General features: G+C 30.4%; 2 protein-coding genes across 2 annotated transcripts; one reads left to right on the top strand and one right to left on the bottom strand.

Moving 5' to 3' along the window:
- The first annotated feature begins 8,290 nt into the window (after positions 1 to 8,290).
- On the top strand, positions 8,291 to 9,821 carry LOC123207112 (cyclin-dependent kinase inhibitor 1-like). Its single transcript, XM_044624368.1, has 4 exons — positions 8,291 to 8,717; positions 8,858 to 8,907; positions 9,053 to 9,238; positions 9,465 to 9,821. The coding sequence occupies exons 1-4, from the start codon at positions 8,382 to 8,384 to the stop codon at positions 9,532 to 9,534; spliced, it is 642 nt and encodes a 213-aa protein (XP_044480303.1). The 5' UTR covers positions 8,291 to 8,381; the 3' UTR covers positions 9,535 to 9,821.
- Positions 9,822 to 12,349: 2,528 nt separating this feature from the next.
- On the bottom strand, positions 12,350 to 16,027 carry LOC123207111 (uncharacterized membrane protein At3g27390-like). The gene is made up of 9 exons (XM_044624367.1): positions 15,300 to 16,027; positions 15,073 to 15,181; positions 14,775 to 14,970; positions 14,548 to 14,681; positions 14,051 to 14,339; positions 13,863 to 13,969; positions 13,580 to 13,754; positions 12,796 to 13,244; positions 12,350 to 12,641 (listed from the first exon to the last, which is right to left on the bottom strand). Exons 1-9 carry the CDS (start codon positions 15,382 to 15,384, stop codon positions 12,488 to 12,490), a joined length of 1,698 nt encoding a protein of 565 aa, XP_044480302.1. The 5' UTR covers positions 15,385 to 16,027; the 3' UTR covers positions 12,350 to 12,487.
- Between the last annotated feature and the right edge of the window lie 3,884 nt (positions 16,028 to 19,911).

Raw genomic sequence — 19,911 nt, 5'->3', positions numbered from 1 at the left:
AATCAAAGTTAAAATAATACTCGATCATATTATAATATATCATCTATATATCTAATTATATATTAAAAATAATAAAATTATATATATATTTTAGTACATAAATATATATTTATATAAATATACTATCATATAAATAAATAATTTTAAATTAATAATAAAATAATATATAACCGTACAAATATATACTCAAATTAGCACCGCTCCTTAAAAAATCGTGCACATGTCACAAATGAATAAGAAATTAACTTATGATGAATCAACCATATATGACACACATATCATAATTAGAAATTAATAGATTGACATTATGAGGGAATGTATGTGTAAATCTGTGGTGGAGGTCACGCCACGTGTTGGAAGATGGGAGTGTACAAAATTTCTTCCAATTTCCCCTATTTGTTTGCCATCGGTTGTCATCCAATAAGAAATATTTTTAAAATCGAATAATTAATTGATTTAATATATTATTAAATTATTATATAGTTTTTAAAATAATATTAAATAATATTGAATTTTTTAAATATAAAATATATGAAATATATAAAACATAATTTTATATATTAATTAAATAATTAATCTCTTATTACATAAATAGAAAAAACTTAATTATAAATTATTGATTTCAAATAGTTATTTCGATTTAAAAGATTTATTAAATTTAATTAAAATTTTAAAAAATCAATATTTATATATAAATTTAATTTAATAGTAAAACATATCAGGTTATATATTAGTTCATAATTTAATTAATCAAACCAAATGATTTAATCTAAATTTAAAAACATTGCAAATGAGCCCCACGGGACACATTAACTTAGAACATGATGAAGGCCTTCGGTTTCTTATCCCGCCCCACATGCAACAACAAACTTACCTACACAACAAATTTACGCTAACATTAGCAATTAATCATGTGCTGTTAAATGGACAGGAAGCGCAAAAGACGATCGCCGGTTAGAATCTGTTTCCTTCTCCAAGGTTCCTGAGCAAACAGAGACAACTATCAAGCAGTGTGCAGGGATAAGCTAAGTAATCAGACTGAGCAGTGAAAAGGCGACACGTGTAAACGTAATATTGACAGCGATGGAGCAAGCTTCTAAGTCGGTCGGTACTTAACTCAGCTTAATTGAGTCTTCGAAACTGGACCACAAGTCTTTGAACAGAACAGCGTCAACCACTTCGAAGAAAATTTTACTGGAGTCAGCAGTAATTTTTTTGGCCTGAACCATCACGACAAATATATAAAATTTAATTAAAAATTTTAATATTAAAATATGATTAAAAAGAGTTTATTTTTTTAACCATTTAAACTCCCTTTTATTAGTAAGATTATATTCGAATTAATCTAAATTTAAATTTATTTCAATAAAATTATATTTATGTTTAAATTTATGCTTATTTTAAAAATATTTGAATTTAACTTATTTAAAAAAAATTGAGTTCAAATTGAATTTTAAATTTGATTCAATACTAAAATAATATTATTTTAATCAATTTATTTTAACTTTTTTAAGCTCTTGAGCTTTACAAATTGAATAATCCTAAAATTTGAATTTAAACTCAAATTTGAAAATATTGAACTCTCATACTCAAATTTAAATTCGAATTTTTTTAAACTAAATTTATTTTAAACTCGTCTGAACTAAATTTAAATTCAAACTCAAATAAACTCGGTGTAACTCCAACCCTTATCACTGCTCTCGCCGCATACTTCACAGCGTGGTCCTAATTTCTTCGCTTACCATTTTCTACCGATTCATTTTCTTTTGGTTTTTTTGTCATCATATATTTATTGTTATTTAATTTAAAATTTATTGGAAAGCCCTAGATAATTTAAAAGTGCAGAGCTATGATAAATTTTTTTTTTTTTTAACGCAAGGTGTTTTCTTTAATAATTAAGGATATATATATTATATTGATAACTATGATAGTGATTAAATTTATATTTATCGTATTAAATAAATTAAAATTTTATAAATATAACAAAAATAAAATTTTTCTCTGAAAATTCGGTGTTTCGTCAGTTTCACTAACATCTTATGGTAAGGTTTTACTACCTTGTAAGAAAAAAAAAAAAGTGAAAACTTGAGTTGTCATATATAATGCAATAAAGAGGAGCAGCACATCGTCGTTGTCTCTCTTTCAAGCCTGGCCAGGTTACAGCGCAATCACGCAAAGCATGATTACAAGTCACAGCTTCTCTTCGTCCCAATCGATACCTCCAAAACTACATATTTTCAACATTTTACGTTGTGCCTCACATTTCGCCAACGCAATCACTGCATGAAACACACGTGGCAGTTTCTCATAGGTCAAAAACTACATATTTTCGATAAATATGTCGAAATTGAAAGATGTGGATAAAAAGAGACTGATGCAGCAAAAAGAAGGGCTTTTAAAAAGGATGTCGAGCTAAAGCTGAAGAAAGGAAAAATAAGTGCTTTTGGAATTGATAGAGAGGACCATTGAAGCATTATGTATGTATATATGCATGAATGTATGCATCTTTAATTTTTACTTTTTGGTTTTTTTTTTTTTTGTTCCCTTTTTCTCTCAATCACTTTTTCTGTTTCTTTTACCAATTGCATGGCTTTTCTAAAGAGAGAGCAAAATCTAAAGTTGTTTTAGCCCTTTATCATTGTAACCGTTTTGTGTAAATATATTTTTCCCTCTTAGACCCACCAACATTTTATTTGTTACTTGCTTCACTTGACCTCATTACATTGGGTCAGGGTCAAACCGTGAACCGAAAATATTTTATTGGTTGGACCGCATCCACGTTGATGCAGTTGCTAATTTGATTTTGGGGCAAGCCAAAATCGATCTTACCTTCTGAGTCTCGATTAGACTGACCTAATCAGTTAGTTTGATCTATATTTTAAAACTATATCTAATCTAACTCTAAAAACATAGGACAACTTACAGAGTTAACAGTAAAGCTATGTGCATACACTTTGAAGTATATAATAAGTATATATATGATATGTTATCGTATAATTAAGTTATTTTAAATTAATTAAAGATAAGGTGACACCTAATTATATTTTGACACATTATATATATATATATATATATATATATATATATGTGTGTGTGTGTGTGTGTGTGTGTGTGTGTGTGTGTGTGTGTGTGTGTGTGTGTGTGTGTGAGTTATTTTAAATTAATTAAAGATAAGGTGACACCTAATTTTTGACACATTTTATATATATATATATGTGTGTGTGTGTGTGTGTGCGCGCTAAAAAAACTAAAAAACGTTTGCACATAACCTTACTCTAAAGTTAAATGTGTGAGTTTGGAAAATATAAAAAATAAATACAGTATCAAAACTAGTCTATTCATCCTAACACTAATGAACCGCATTGACTATGCAATGAACTATAGTGTAGAAAGAGTTCGACCACTATCTCTTTGTAATACCCTTCTCCATAACTGTTGTCCATACTTTTGCATGATTAAACATTTAAATATAAGTTTACATAAATAAACATTCAAATTACGACCAAAACAACCTCACATTAAGAAACTTTCATAATGTTCTAAATGTACAAAAGATGTCATATTATAAAACAACTCAGTGTGTATAACACATAAACATAAAATCATAAAAATAAAATAAGATAAACATCATATAAATCTCAATCATGATACAATCCCTCTCATCATCACCCATGCCTGACTCGCTTCCATTCAGTCGCCATCATCACGTATTATCTACAAAACATAAAGGAAAATAAGTTAGTGACAATTATTAAGTATGACACATTAGGCCCTACACTTCTTTCTCTTAGTTCATTTTCACACATAAAATTTGCATTCTTCAACCTATGAATATTGTCATGTAGGGTACTCCTACATGCCCAAATTCTTGATGACATAGAATATAATACATGTAAAGTTGCATTAAAAAACCCCCATTTTAAATAACAAAAGAAAAATTACAATTAGTCCAATAGATATAAATTCGTCTATTACAGTAGATTACGTATACCTTACTTAATCGACTCGTTAATATGTTTTTTTAACGCTATTTTTCTATAAAATCATATGAAGCATTGATAACAATAACAACAAAATATACCTTTTATAGTTATATCAAATGAAATTTCTCACATGATTTCGGTTTTTTTTAGTGAGAATTTGATAATAAGTTTGTTGGAAGTGATAATAAGTTTGATGAAAAGGGTAAAGGTTTTTGAAAGTGTTGAATGGTTAGAGATGAAGACAAAGTTATTATTAGTTGAGTTGTCTGCTAATTTTATACACACATCTTCTAAAAATAGTTAATTTACTTAATTACGTTTTAAAATATTAAATTAATAACAAAATTAAACACATGCATCACAACGAGTAAAATGACCAAGGGAAAAGAAAATTTAAAGGTTGGTTGGAAAATGGGAATGGGAATATTTGCTGAGGTTATAATTACGAATAAACTTAATATAAAAATAATATATATAATTTTATATATAAATAATAATATATTATCGTATAATTATATATTATATTATTTTTAATTTAAAATTATTTATTTATATAATAATATATAATTATTTATATATAAAATTATATATATTATTTATATTTATAACACAATTATGTAATTATACGATAACAACCAACCGAGATCGAGGTTAAAGTTGAAACTTTGACGAAGGGGTTTCCCTCCCTCGGCCGCTGCCCCAAATTCTTAAAGATAACAATTAATTATTATAATAATAAATGAGCCCTAGTTTTCTGTGCCCACCCTTACGTAAGGTCCATGTGCGTTTGTCTCTTCTCTCACTTTCTAACAAACGCCAAAGGAATCTTACTTTATTTTTTTCCATCTTTGAAATTGATTTTATGCTCCTAATAATAATGTTAGGCCACCTTTAATTTGAATCTTTTATCGGACAATCATTACTTTTTTGCTTGTTAATTTGGGCCGCCTTTCTCACGTGACCACTTTTTTCCACTCTTTTTTGTTACTTTAATTATTTGATTGATTTTTTTTTTTTTTTGCTTTTAAATCCATTTTTGGCCTCTTCCCATCACTAGACTGACTTCTCTTGTCTTACTCCATCCCATTGCACTATATTTTTTACCTCTTGGAATCTTATTAGTATTGGTAAATTCGATTTAAATCAATCCAAATAAAAACAAACTTAAAAAGGCATTCTTGATACTGTTTTTGATTGGATATGATAATTATGCACAAAATTAATAATTAATAAGACTTAAATTTAAATTTTTTTATGTCTCTAATCAATCTAATTATATTTAAGTTTGAAATGACTATATACACACGTGTGAGAAATGGTTATGTTCCTATTTTGTAAAAATAATATTTTAATTCTTTAGATGGTCCTTACAAGTAGTTAGAATGAAAACATCATCCCACATGATTGTATTGGTTAGACTTCTAATTAATTCAACTTTTTTTCTTTGTTGATAAACTTTATTAAAGTCGAATTGTTGTTTTCAAAAATTTTAAATTTAATAATTAATCCCAAATATTATTTCATTAACAAGTAAAATATTTAATTATAAAATATTATTAAAAAATTTTAAATTCATATTCTTTTATATATGAAATTTTTTCTATTGTTACTTAAATTTTAAGTTTAGTAACTGACTTCAAAATTATTGAATCCAGTCAGTTAATATATATATAGGCCAAAAGATTATTTTTTACCTTCGTTTTAATCTAATCTCAAAAATATAATCGTAACAGTTTAAAATTGTAAACATTTATTTATAGATTAACTTTAGTTAAAATTTTTTATTAAAAATAAAAATAAAAATATTATTTTTTCATTAAATCTTATAAATTTATATTATTTTCTTTTAATAATTTAATAAATTAATAATTTTTTAATGTTAAAATTTCAATTTTTTTAATGATTTTTCAGTGAACAACAGACACTTTTTTTTTTTTCTGACGATGACTCTTTTTCTAAAACTCTCTCTATCCAACCAGTTTTGTCTGGACGCCGAAAATGTTGTCCAAACGAATCGGTATCATTGACTGAGTTCTCAACATGACTGTCTTATTTTATTTCTTTTGTTTTGACTGAGCTCTTAACATGAAGATCTTACCATGCTCGACGAATTGATGGTTCCAGTACTGTCAGTAACAACTAACAAGTAAAATTTCTCACAGTTAGCATGTACTCTCAATGCCATTGTTCTGGAAAATTAACAGTTTTGGGCTAAGCATGAAATACGTGGACCCTCCATTAAAAACGTGGAATATTCGAAGCTGTCAGTCAGATTTTACTCAAAACGTTGTCGCAGCAGTCAGCGACTCTTCCTCTACCCAAGAGTATGTTAGGGAATAAAGAGTAATGGTTTTGATTCGCCACCAAACGTAAACGGAACCACCCACCAAATACAAGTATCACCGCAAAATACTAACAAACAAGATGTTTACGTCTAAGTCAAAGTGAATATTTTAAGATTATACAAATAAATTATACAAATAAATTATACAAACTGATATGATCATTTATAATTGAGTAACTTGATTATTATTATTTTTTTATTTTAAAATCACTTAAATAAATACTATCATATCAAATTGTGTGAATAAGTTTATATAATTTTTTACCTTAAAGGGACAATTTGACTTGAGTGAAGTTTATGGATGGCGTCAGAGAGGGGCAGAACCGAATATCCTATTTCCTATCTTTGTTCTAAAGATAACAAGGATTTTTCGTCTTATATCCGTAAGAAAAAATCTTTTTTTTACCCTCATATCGAGGGAAAAGATTCATTTCTCATATCCTCTAAACACTACATAAACATATTAAATAATAAAATTAACTTAAACTAAAGCTAATTTACTGTTTCAAATATCACAAATAATATATATTAACCATCTTAATATACATAATAAAAAATAAATAAATTTAAATAATATAAAACTATATAGGTATCTTATTTTTTCACCTTTATCTTTTTTCCTTTTCTTTTTTTATTTTTATTAAAAAATATCTTTTCCAATTAGGTTGGAGACGGTCAGGGCTTTAAATATAAACTAAAATTATCATCTTTAAGAATTCATTGCTGCGAAAAAACAAAAAATTATATATATAATTTATTTTCTGTTTTCACCGCCAGTGAGTATAATTACAGCACGTGACAAGCAGCATACAGACAAAGCTGCAGCTGAGGACGTAAAAAATATTCATTCATTACCTAAATCAAATCAAACCATGTTTTACCTGCAGGGTACTAATTATTGGGTTAATTTAGAAAGTTGTGAATTCTAGAAGCAAACACTGGACACGGTGTAATTTTGGCTTGAGTAGTTTATTTTCCCACCTAACTTTTGGTCCTAGCACAGTTTTTCACTCTAAGTTGGTGAAAATGACATTTTTACACCAAATAATCAACTATAAATAATAATTTCTTACCTAAAATTAAACTCTATTGTTAAAACACTAATATTATATAGTGAAATAATAATTTTATCTCTATTAATTTATTTTTTAAAATTGTCATATGACCTTAAATTTGTAAAAATTAAAAATAATATTTTAAATATTCAAATTATATAAAAAGCCTTTTATTTTCAATATTTTTTTTTCACTTTCCTAGTTTTACTCTTTCTTCCATGTTTTTTGTTTATAGATATAGATGTTTTTGTCGTAAAATCATGTATAAAAAATAAACTGTAAATTTTGAAAATATTAAGACTCTTATTGAAATTGTCTAGGGGTTATTGAAAATTTAAAGTAAGTCTGGGATCTTTGAAAATTTTTGAACTATCAGCCTACACCCTATATTTTCAAAAATGACAAATATCCCTTAAAGAATTGAATATAATACAATAAATTTTTCAAAATTGCAACTTTGGTTATGGTAGGAAAACTTTATTTTTTTTCAAAATTGCAGTGTTCTTATTTGGGAGAAAATTTTACGTCACGAAAGGGTTAAAAAGGTATTTTCAAGGCATACCTTATGTTTGCCTATAAACACAGCTTTCTGCACGAGGCGAGATCTGTTACTCATCCATCCAAAATTATCCGCACAAATCCTATTTTCCGCTGTTAAATTTTCCCCGTACCGTTTTCTCCTTTTTAACCCTCCCAATCCGAACCAATCATTCCTCTGGCAGGTCTCCACGCTCAATGAAACTGACTCCACGTGTTACACTTTCATTGGCTTATAGTTCAGCGGAACCCGTCTCCATAACGGCGCCGTCAAACGTCCCGTTACAGATTTCCCGTCACTGTTAACGGAGCCTGGACCACCATTATTGTCCGTAGTCTTGCTTAAAATGCCAAAACCATTCGCCCATGCGTTCTCTCTCACAAGCTAATCAATCACAGCAAATAAGGAAAAAATCACTCACTAGAACAAGAAAAATTCTACTTATATATTGAAACGAAAAAATGGTGAGGGAACGTATAGCAGAAGTTGCAGAAATTGCAGTGTTGGAGGTGGCTCAAGTAGGTGTGATTACAGCACCTGCAGCTGAAGCCATGGCGTCTGCTACTTCCAGGTTAGCTAAAAAGAGAAAACGAAACAATGAAGACCTATCAATTTCCTCGTCGTGTATTGATCTCATCAACCGCAAAATTACAGTAAAGAATTGTAGTTCTAAAACAGCGTCGGAGAGCCAGAATTCGAGTCCTAACTTAGATCATGATCGTGTTTCGACTTCGTGTTGCTCAAGTAACGGATCCAGTGAAGAAGTAAATGGGATAACAAAATTTGCAGATCTGGAGGTGAATTTGAATTCGGAGATGAATTTATTTAATTCCGTTTAGTACCAGCTGTTTCTCTATCTAAATTCTCGAATTTTACCTTTCTGTCGAGCTTTAATGGCTGATATTTATTTCAAATATTGAAACTAATTCTGTTACAGGATGAGAGTGTTGACGTTGAAACATCGACGTACCATGGCTGCAGAGAAAGGTTTTATGAATGCTCCTTTTTATTTTGAATATTAGAATTTTAGTACTTAAAACTCCACGTCTCTCCAAATTCGAATTCAAAATAGAGTGATCTATTTCTCTATCAATTATGCAATACTGAAGCTATACTCTACATATTATCTCAGGAGAGAGAGCACGCCATCTTGTAAGGTTGAAGCAGCTGTCTCAGAAAGCCAAGATTCAACGGCGAAACCTTCTTCAGAGGCAAATTCACACCATAAATCAACGTTGGAGAAGATGCCGTCGGAATCTGAGATTGATGAATTCTTCGCTGAAGCAGAGAAAAAACTGCTAAAACAGTATTCTGAGAAGTGAGTACACAAAAAGTCCAGTTCACGGTATATGAAAATGTTGCTTCCTCGTGTACTTCAAACAGTTTTGTGGTACTTCTATAAATGAATTCTTTGTTTTTCTTTTCCAACCATTAATATTTCTCAGTCATGGCTGACATGATAATTTGTCGTTAGATATATGCTGAATTGAGCTCGAGTAACCGTTTGTCTAGAGAAAAATTAAAATTCAAAATTATAACCGCAGGTACAACTTCGAATTTGTGAAGGAGAAGCCAATGGAAGGACGTTACGAGTGGGTACGGTTAAAGCCTTGAAGAAAAAAACAAGAAAGAAGCAACGGAAGGGAAGAAAGTTATTAATGGCTAGATTTATCTCTCTCCAGTGGAGGATTCAGATATATATTTTTTAGGTACCACTGCGAATTTATTGTTTTATTTAGCTCATGTTAAGAAGCTTTTGTTTTTAATGTACAGCTAGCTGTGTTTAGCAGTAAAAAGAAGCTATCCCTCTGTTTGTTCTTTATACGGGATAGACGGAGAAGCTTCTGCAACAACATGTTCAATTGCTGGTTAATTATCACCCAATCCCGGAAATTCTTGTCTGTTTCTCTGCATACTCTTTATCTACCTCCTTTTTCTTTTCTTTTTTGTTTTGACTAAGCTTAGGATTCACTGCAATTTACGAGCAGCTGAACTCCTTTAGACTTTTCCAAAAATAAATACATCCTGTAAATTCCCATATTAATTAGTTTAACATGTTGAATTTTGATCTTGGTAATGATAAACCATGTGTAAAAGAGTTATGGATGGAAATGGAATTGTGGGATGAAGAAGGGGTGAGGAGATGAAATTTGGAAGGTGTGAAGTGGGAGTTGATGGGTAATTGTTGGGTATTAGACATTAGGGTTGGACTAGAATTGGGTAAAACTTGAGCTTGATTCAATTGAAGTGCAACTAAGCTCAAGTCCTCAAAGCCTTTCAAACTCGGCTCGTTTGAGAGAAATTAAGTTCAAATTCGACTCAAATTTAAATTCAAATAGAGTTTCAAACTCAAATCAATATTGTGGTTGATAAAAAATGACTATATCGATAAAACAATGTCATTTTAGTGAATTTATATCAAATTTTTAAGCTCGCAAGCTTGATAAGTTAAACACCTTTAAAATTCAAGTTTAAAAATATTTATTTCTTATAGATGGATTTGAGTTTGAATAAGTTTGATTTGAGTTTAATTTTATTAGATATTATTATATAGGTTTTGGGATACGTGTTGAGGATTTTAAAGTTAATTTGATTTATTTGACTAAAAGAATATGTTTAGTGAAAGATAAAATCTACAGTATTGATTGACAATAGTTTGTACGAGAAAAGAGTAAAATTTCAAATGTGATAGACACAGTTCAAATCCTATCTAATAATACTTAAAATTAAACCTTTTACTGCTTAAAAGTTGTAGGGTCGGAGCTTAAAAGTTGGTATAAGTACTCTAGTTTAAAAGGGGATTGCGCTAATTTTAAATTGAATATATGAGTTCCTATCTGGAAAACGAACTTGCCAAAAATATTTACTGCTTCCCAAACCATTTCAATAAACAAACGATATTGGGTTCTCCATCTCTGTTTTGATGACACAAGATTTTTTGAACTATACACCTGAATTGTACAGTTACTCAGTTAGCATGAAATTGGCAGGGTAGTGAAGTAGTGGCCAGCGAAGACTGTGGGGGTGGGGTTGGGGGGAGGGGGTGGAGCCTAGAAAGCAGTAACAAGTTTAAAAAATAAAAAGGGTTTCAAGTATGAGATGATGGAATTGGGTAGAAAATAGAAATGCTAGTGCTATGTCATTGTCGTTACCATCATCCTTTTTGTCCTCGCGCCCCCACTCCCATCTTCTATACCTTGACCTTTCAATTAATCTTATCTTCTTTTGCTGCTTGCCCATTGGATGAGGCCGACTTCCCTTCATGTGCTTCACATTTTCCTCGCCATTACAATATAAATTTTTGTACTTTCTTTTTTTTTTTAATGCAAGGTGAGTTGTAATTTGTAACTTTTTAAAACATAAGTTCTATCGTATATGTATATATTTTTAAATATATAATTATATATATAGATAATATGTCATTATATGATTAAGTGTTACTTTATTTTTAATTTAAAATCATTCAATTATATGATAACACATCATATGTATATCTAATTATATACTCAAAAGTGTGAATATATAGTTTTGTTATAAATGAAATCTATGTATATCAAATGAACAATGCTATGGGATTAATTTGTTGTCTTTCTTGTTGTGTTGGCATTTTCAACCTTATATAGATTATGAGCTATCCTTCTTGTTGGGACAGAGGAGCATAAGTTACTTTCGGGTCCTTTTCTAAGGGCCCTTTTGTTCTTTTTGTTAATATATACACTTACCAACAAAAAAAAAAAAAAGCAAATAATGTTATATGTACATACTTTTAAGTACATTTATTATGTGTTATTAAATAATTTGATAAATATTTTATCACTAATTTACGATTATATATTTAAATAATAACATAACATTTATATATTTATTAATGTGGGGGAGAGTGTGGAGGGATAATTTTATTGATAGTAAGTACACAGATAAATCTTCCCTATAAATACCCCAATTAATTTGCGTCCATAGTTTTACAGGGTTTTCTGCCTGAGACAGATTCAACAAGAGGACCCAACAGCCCAAGCCCACGGCATATCAGGAAGTTGACTTCAACATAAAACTGGGAGAGAACTACCGACGTTTCTCTAAACCTCGTGGCTTTACGCTTTTGTAAATTGAGCGGCATGGCCTCAGGCATGGTAGTCGAATTGTCCACAATATCATGTATTAAAAACTAAATTTTTTATATTATATGACACATTTTTTAAAAAAATAATATAATAAAAAATAAAAAAATTTAATTAACTTATTGTTATTTTGAAAAATATCTCAAATATTCTTAAAAATTTAAAATTTCTTATATACAATCATAATATATTTTCATTTTCTCTAATAAAGTATATCAATCCATATTGGTAAATGAATCGTATCATACGATATATCTATTATATCGTATTAATTCGATCTACATTAAGATACGTATCATTTTTCACTTATATCATAAAGTATGATACGTATTATGTATAATCTTAATAACCATGATTTCAAACATTCAGACTATTGCTTTCCAACTATACTCAGTTTTTGTATCATTGAATACACAAACTACCAAGTATTTACACCAAAGTATCTAATCCTAAACATTTTCCATGGAGCCAACTGATCTATTGGAATTGGATAAGCTGGCGTTCATCCCCTCTTCCGAATACGAGATCAAAGCCTTCACAATATGTCGAAACGTCCTTCGATAAGTCGGAAACTTTGACACACTTCGAACCATTCCTATCATCCTGCTCATGTTTCAACACCAGTCATTTTAATTTACTAAACATCTTATATCAAGGATTAGAAAAAAAAAAAAAACCTTATGAAACCTGTGAAGTAAATGAATGAGAAAATGGAAATTTGAATCTTTAATTTGTTGTTTTAGGAAGGAAATCTTACCTTCTACTGATGCCTTGGATTTGAGCAGCTCTGAGAGCATCTTCAGGTACCAAACTGCCATTCTCCCAAGCCTGCATTCGCTGTGTATTGTTTCCGAAAAGAACAACTCTCTCCAAGTACTTCACTTCACCCTCTCCTAACTTTATGACATTAATTTGTTCTTTGAGGACCATTATAGGATGAAAGAACCAGTCTAACAATATGTCCTTTGGTCTATTCAGATAGTTTACTTCAAAATTATCGAACAGCAACAAACCGGCAGAACCAGCTTTGATGGAGTAAAGGATGGTCTGCAAGAATGTATAACAAGGCAAACCAACACTTATAATGACTCCTTCATTGCCGTTTTTCGGCTTTAACGACTCATACAGGTCATGCGGTGTTATAACATTAGCATCCAATAATTCTCTCCCCCTCATTTCGCAGGATCTCATCATGTTTCCCCATATCTGCTTCAAACATTTTCACAAGTTCAGTTGATACGACTTCTCAAATCAGACAAATGGAAGATGTAAAAATTTAGGAAACATTCGAATGCAACAGCAAAAGCCAGCTATGCCTTTCTAACCCTTTCATTCATTGTTCATATACTGAAAAAACTAGAAGAGGATAACAGAGACATGCTATCTATTGCTTTACTCTCCCAATGGTAGCAATACGCAACTTTCACAGATACGGAAATGAGGTGTTTCTGCAGAGACATATTATTTACAGTTGCATAGAATATAGGTTTGTTTTGTCGAGATGAAAAGAGAAGACATATGCATCATAATACAAAATATACCTGCACCATTTTCACTTCTTGTATTGCCTCCCTTACTGATCTTGAGTGAACTAAGCTTGGGACAAGCATTGCGGGTGCTTCCATAGGAACAGGACTGAAATTTCTATCACCTGCACGAGTTTCTCCAACAGACAGTTCAGATGAATGGTAGGTCGGTTTTTTCCGGTAATGGGGCCTGGCTGAGGGATATTTGTTAAAACAGCAGTTATAAACCGAAAGTAAAGAACAACCCAAAAAAAAAGAAAACACTGGCAGTTTAAAGGGTTACTAGAAAAATGATTACTTTGGAAGGATAGTCCCCTCTCTTAGATAGAGCCAATCGTTTGTATACTCGTCAAATTCTGCAACCATTGCGAAGACATAAGCTACACCTCTGTGAAATGATCTTTCCTGCATCCACAAGAATCATTATTGGCGAATTCAGAAGTAGTGAATGCCAAAAACTATAATGTGACTGAGGTATGACCAAACCTGGTATACTATTGCTGATCCATACAACCCAATAAAGATGCTCGAGACAATCGCCACTACAATGCTTCCAACAACAACAATTGGCCACAAAAGGATTGTCAAACCAGCAATGGGGATGCAAGCTGTTTCCAGAAATGGTCCCTCGCGGCTGATAAGATCATTTGTCAGCCGAAACCAACCCTTGAACAACATATATGGACTCTTGACTAAAGCAATTACAGTGAACAAAGGAATATTCACAACTAATCCCATCAGTCCAACAATTATACATCCAGGCACATGAATCAACCTACAAAAAGATAGTTAGCCGCTTAAAGACTGAATGAGAAATTCGATAGTCGAAAGTATTGTATTCATGATTAAACTATTACAAATAACTTTACCCTTTCTGCACTTGTTGCCTAGAGAACTGAAAACAGCCTAAAAAATTTCCAACCATGTCTACAATGATGATTTTTATAAGCTAAAGTGAAACCTCTAATAAACAAGAAGATTACCTTAGAGTTTTAAGCTCATTTGATTGAGGGGACTCCCGCAATTCCTTCAAGTAATTGGGAAATGAATGATAACATATATCAGCAAAATCTGTGACTATAGTATAGCTTCCTTTAATAGTTCCCCAGGTCCCATCCTAATTTTTCATAGTACATACAAGCAAACAAAGATCACAATGTTCAATAAGATAGCTTTCAGAAAAGTAGATCAGAGGCAAAATTAAACATACCACTAAACAGTGGAAGAATTTCTTGGATTCATTGTCATGTCTAAAGGCCTCAAAAGTTGAAACCCAAGGAGTGAAGAACCCATAGCCCAATCCCACAAGAACACTTCCAGCTATGCTTAAACCCAACCATATTCCAAATAAACCAGGCAGAGCAAACATGATGGCAACTTTAAGTGGTGTATCAAATCTATTAGTCCTGCAAATAACCGACCATTAAGTTCCATATAATGCATTAAAAAAAAAGGTATCTTTAACTTGAAAAAGGAGGAAAGGGTGATATTAAAGTGGTTATTTTTACTTTACTACAGTATAGAATGTCCAGCCAACATGTGCAGGAAACAACCAAAGAATTATCCCAACATTCCCGATTATCAGAATCAAACCAGCCACAGGACCCACAACTAAACCTGCAACAAACAATCAAATCCTGAAATTCCCATCTTTCAGATTTCCCCAAGTGTAAACCTTTTACAAAAAGAAATTAAAAAGTTAGAGATAAAGAGAAATAGAAAGTAAAAGGGAAACCTTTGAGAGCACCAAGAAAGAGAGCTGAACAGAAGGCAAAAGTGACATAGATGACCTTCAACCAACCTTGAAGATTGTTTGACATGATAATAAGAGCGAGCAGAATATCATAGAAACTGGACGAGAATAATAATATAAACCAGTTCTAACTGAAAAAACCCTTCTACCAAAAAACAGAACAACAATAATACAACGCGCCAAATGGCCGAAGTTAGGAACAAAGTGCAAGTTCAAGAAGAAGACAGAAAAAAGAAAACAAGGCCCGAAACCCAAGAACCCAAAATATAAACAAAGCAAAAACCAATCAATCAATAATATCCAGGATGCTAGGAACCTAGAGAATATTTCAAACAGAGCTCATACAATACAAAGTGTTGAAAGGATCAGTTGTCGCAGCTTTTTCAGCTTGTGAGGTGAACTTCTCATAGACGTTGACATGATGAGACAGAAATGTCTGTTGCATGCCATATCAAATCTCAATGCTTAATCCAATGGTCACCATTAAGACTGACAGGTATTAGAATACACTCAACAACAGAGAATCCACCTGTACACGAATTTAGCAATATTATATATAGTTGTACGCAGTGGCGTGAAACCCAAGAGAGGGGCTCCTATATCCCAATTGGGAAGAAGCTGAAGCTGAAGCTGATTCAGACAAATTCATCATCCTATCTTGGAAAAACAATAAAGCATATATGTCTATATTTTATTTGTTTTGAAATTTGACTGGTTCCATTAGTCATTTGGTCTGGAAATACTAAAAGAAGATTTTGATTTCAGATGCCAAGAAAAAAAAAAAATGTGAGACGTGAAACAGATGGTGACGGCGCAAGCTGGAAATCCTTTCCCATACTCCATTTTGACAATTACATATATATAAATGTCAGTGGGGTGGTATGATAAATGAGGAATTGATGTTATGTAGTTGCCTAACATCTCAGTTTTCTGATTGATATTTTTTTTATTTTTAATCATAATTAATCACAATAATACTATGGTTGACATTTGACAAGGGATCATGAGATTTTTGACTGAGGGAATGTGAATTCGTACTTGAATATTGAATATTAATTTGCTGAGGTGAAATCCGTATAGCAAGATTGTGCTTAAGCAAGAAAATGGTGGTACTTATAATAAGTAGGGTGAATACGAGTTGAGCCAGGTTAAATATTCTTTGGTTTGAATTTAGCTTAAGTAAAACATAGTTCAATTCAATTTAACAAGTTAAAATTAAGGGTAGTTGGAGTTCGATTCAGGTTTGGATTGAGTTAATGACTTCAATAATTGTTAGAATTTATGGTTCGGATTCGTAATCCACTAAGAAAACAACATTGTTTTATCTGATAATAGATAAAATGATATTATTTTAATGATTGTTTAACTTAATTCAAATCAAATCACAAGTAAAATTTGAACCAAATCGAACTCAAAAAATGATCCGAACTTCCTCTAACTCGAGTTCGATTTGATTTTTAAAAAAAGTTGACCCTCTCAACTTAAACTCAATTCAAATTTGAGCTAAATGAATTCGAACTAAACCAAGTTAAATCAACTTTTGAAATCGAACTAATTTTGGTTTGGGTCTAACTTTAACAGTAAGAGTAAAAAATAAAAAGACTGAGATAATGGATATCAAAGTGTCGTTAATCTGATTTGACTCATTATTCGGCAGTCTACGATTATGTTATTTCTTACTCTTACTAGAGTTCGAAAAAGAGAATGTAAATGATATGAGAAATTGATTAAAAAGAATTCGACCTCCCTTTATGACAAACAATAAAACTATGTATACCTATTTTTTATACACAATTTGTGTACACAGATGAGATGTCATCATGTGATTAGATATTTCTTTATCATACGATAACACATATTTTAAAATTATCCAATTACATTATGACATATCATTGTGTACATGAATTATGTACAAAAAATAAGTACACATAATATTGTTCTATGATAAAAGAAATGTTCAAGTATATAAAAGATATATTTAGATCTTAAATAAAAAGACAATGATTATCATCTCTTTAAAATAGAAGATAATGATGTTGTGATAACTATCTCATATCAATAGGTGATAAACATGGAATGTGATTTCATGATCTTAGAGATCCAGTTCTTTTTGTAAAACAATTTCTAGCTGCTTTTGGGTTGACTTGCAAATAGGGACACAACTAGTCATTGCATACTATCACATAAAGGCTAATAAAGTTTTTGGGTATCTTTCTTGTAAATTTGATCACGTAATTTTGACCTTATAACAATTTATCTATTTATATAATATAAATAAAATTTCAAAAATTTTTCACTTTTTTACACGAATGAATAATATGTGAACAATTAAAGTCCCTTGTTTTATTGTAAAGTATGATGATGACGTTTTCACTTAAATTATATGTTGTGCATGCACACATGGTAAGTTTATTGTGGTGGTTGGGATTGTTATGGCTCTTTATTGGCTATGATTTGTTTATCTAGATTGAAAGTTTTTCTACGAGTTATCCACCCTGGTAGGTTATCTATTTGGTCTCATTTGCGCCATTGCTTTAGGAGTCATTTTTGGATTATCGTAGGTGATTTCCATGGCATGTAGATGACTTCTTATTGGAAAAATGTAGTGGTTGAAAATTGCTTGAAATTACACCAACATACCATTTTGGTCAAATCCAGATGTAATTTGCCTAAAACTAAACTTAACTAGTTTGTTGATGATGAATTTTGTTCGATGACTATTTTAAATTTATTTTTTTATAATTATTAACCCTAAAATTGATATAAATCCATGGTGAAAATATATATTTAATAAAGTTTTGAGGGGATATTTTTCTTGCATCTTTGACAAATTTTAATAACAAAATCCAATAAATGACAAGGAAATATAGTTTTTTTTTTTAAAAAAATTGAAAATAAAATTATCATTTAAATAAAAAAGGTAAAATCATTTAAAAATTACAAATTAGAACGAAATATCGATTATACCTCACTTCTTACTTCAATTTTCCACAACCTCTTTTAAGTTAAAATGATTTTTATACCCAACTTTTGATGCACCAATGTTTTTTATTTTTAAAGTTTGAAAAATTTATTTATTTATATTATTTATTTCAGCTAGTGAAAAATATTTTGTTTTACTATAAATTATTATTTTATCCTTTTAGTGAAATTAGGAAATTACCAATGCGTTTATTGTAAATATTAATTATAAATATATTCTTATTTCTATTAAAACTATGAAAATACCACAAAATAATTTTAAATATAATTATATTTTTTATTTTACTATTACCTTCAATTTTTTTATTTCTTTTCTCCTTAGTGCCCCTTCCTCCAACTTCACCATCAACAATGCATTCTAATCACCATCAGTATGTCCACCCAACCACCCACAATAGCAACAACTACAAGAGCTATGAGATTATAAAGATCCCAAAGTCATTGGTGCTAAAGTTTAGACGCCTCTATGATGCATACATCGTTTGCCTTCCTAATTGCCAAAACATCACAAAAACAAATCAACGGATAGTTTTTGTGTTGTTCCCATGTTATCAGACATCATGAAGAGTATTACACAGGGACGTATTTTTATTTTCTTTTGATCACATTCCCAAAAATATAAATGGATAAAACAACATACATCATAACGTCCAGATATGAGAATGATGATGTTGTTCATCCTTGCCAAAATCCCCAATCTTTGAAACTGACAATGAAAACCCTAATCTTCTATGTCTCATCTTCCCCTTACTATATCTTGGACAATTTCTTCGTTGATGGTTGTTTTTGTATATTTGACTTTCAATTACATTCTTCATACAATTATTCTAAAATGGATCTTGTGGAACCATTGATAAGTTATTTTGATCCAATGAATTTATCAATCATGTATGACCAAGAGCAACATCTTTCATTGGTTATTTGGGAGGGCCAAGATCGTGGCACACTACATTATCATGAACACACATAAACATCAATGGCTGGAAGCTCACAAAGAAGCAAATTGAGTTGGTGATCAAAGTATGATTTAGACGTTTCATATTGATCAAACAAATTAGTTTGAACAATTTGTTCATTTTTGCTTTGGTTGAATGATGCAGTGAAGAAACAAACACCTTTCACTCTTTAATATTTTCAAATTGTTTTTATGTCAACATAAAATGACATTCATACATTTTTGCATAACCATTTTCATGAGCAAAAATTGATGACAAATGAATAAATGGACTTTTCAAATTTTACATGTCACATTCCAAGTTTCATGAAAGCTAGGGTGGGAATATCATTTGACCCCTCTTTAAACTTAAAAATAATTTCTTACCAATGTTTAGACTTTGAACCAACTTAAATTAACACGACGTGTAGAGTCATTAAAAAGGAAACATTAAAAATAAATAAATAAAAGGCTAAAAGACTTATTTCCACCCAAGGTTTACTGTATTCCCCAAGTTTCATCAGCCAAATTTTAAAAATCAAAATATTTACTTATGAGTTATTAAAGTTAATAAAATAAATTAGTTATAGAGATTAAATAGTTATTTAACTAGTGATATTAAAAAAAATAAAAAATTTATATAATTTTCCACTTAAACACGAGAAAAACTAATAATTT

The sequence above is a fragment of the Mangifera indica genome, unplaced genomic scaffold, assembly GCF_011075055.1.
Source record: "Mangifera indica cultivar Alphonso unplaced genomic scaffold, CATAS_Mindica_2.1 Un_0060, whole genome shotgun sequence".
Taxonomy (NCBI): Eukaryota; Viridiplantae; Streptophyta; class Magnoliopsida; order Sapindales; family Anacardiaceae; genus Mangifera; species Mangifera indica.
Note: the sequence above shows the minus strand (reverse complement) of the source record. Positions and strands in the feature narration are given on the sequence as shown.

Excerpts from the sequence above, each read along its gene's own strand:
- LOC123207112 (XM_044624368.1), top strand. The coding sequence starts at position 8,382 with ATGGTGAGGGAACGTATAGCAGAAGTTGCAGAAATTGCAGTGTTGGAG. Across the intron at positions 8,718-8,857 it reads CAAAATTTGCAGATCTGGAG|GATGAGAGTGTTGACGTTGA; the intron begins GTGAATTTGAAT and ends ATTCTGTTACAG. Across the intron at positions 8,908-9,052 it reads TACCATGGCTGCAGAGAAAG|GAGAGAGAGCACGCCATCTT; the intron begins GTTTTATGAATG and ends ATATTATCTCAG.
- LOC123207111 (XM_044624367.1), bottom strand. The coding sequence starts at position 15,384 with ATGTCAAACAATCTTCAAGGTTGGTTGAAGGTCATCTATGTCACTTTT. Across the intron at positions 15,182-15,299 it reads CTTTCTTGGTGCTCTCAAAG|GTTTAGTTGTGGGTCCTGTG; the intron begins GTTTCCCTTTTA and ends TGTTTGTTGCAG. Across the intron at positions 13,245-13,579 it reads AAGAAGTGAAAATGGTGCAG|ATATGGGGAAACATGATGAG; the intron begins GTATATTTTGTA and ends TGTTTGAAGCAG.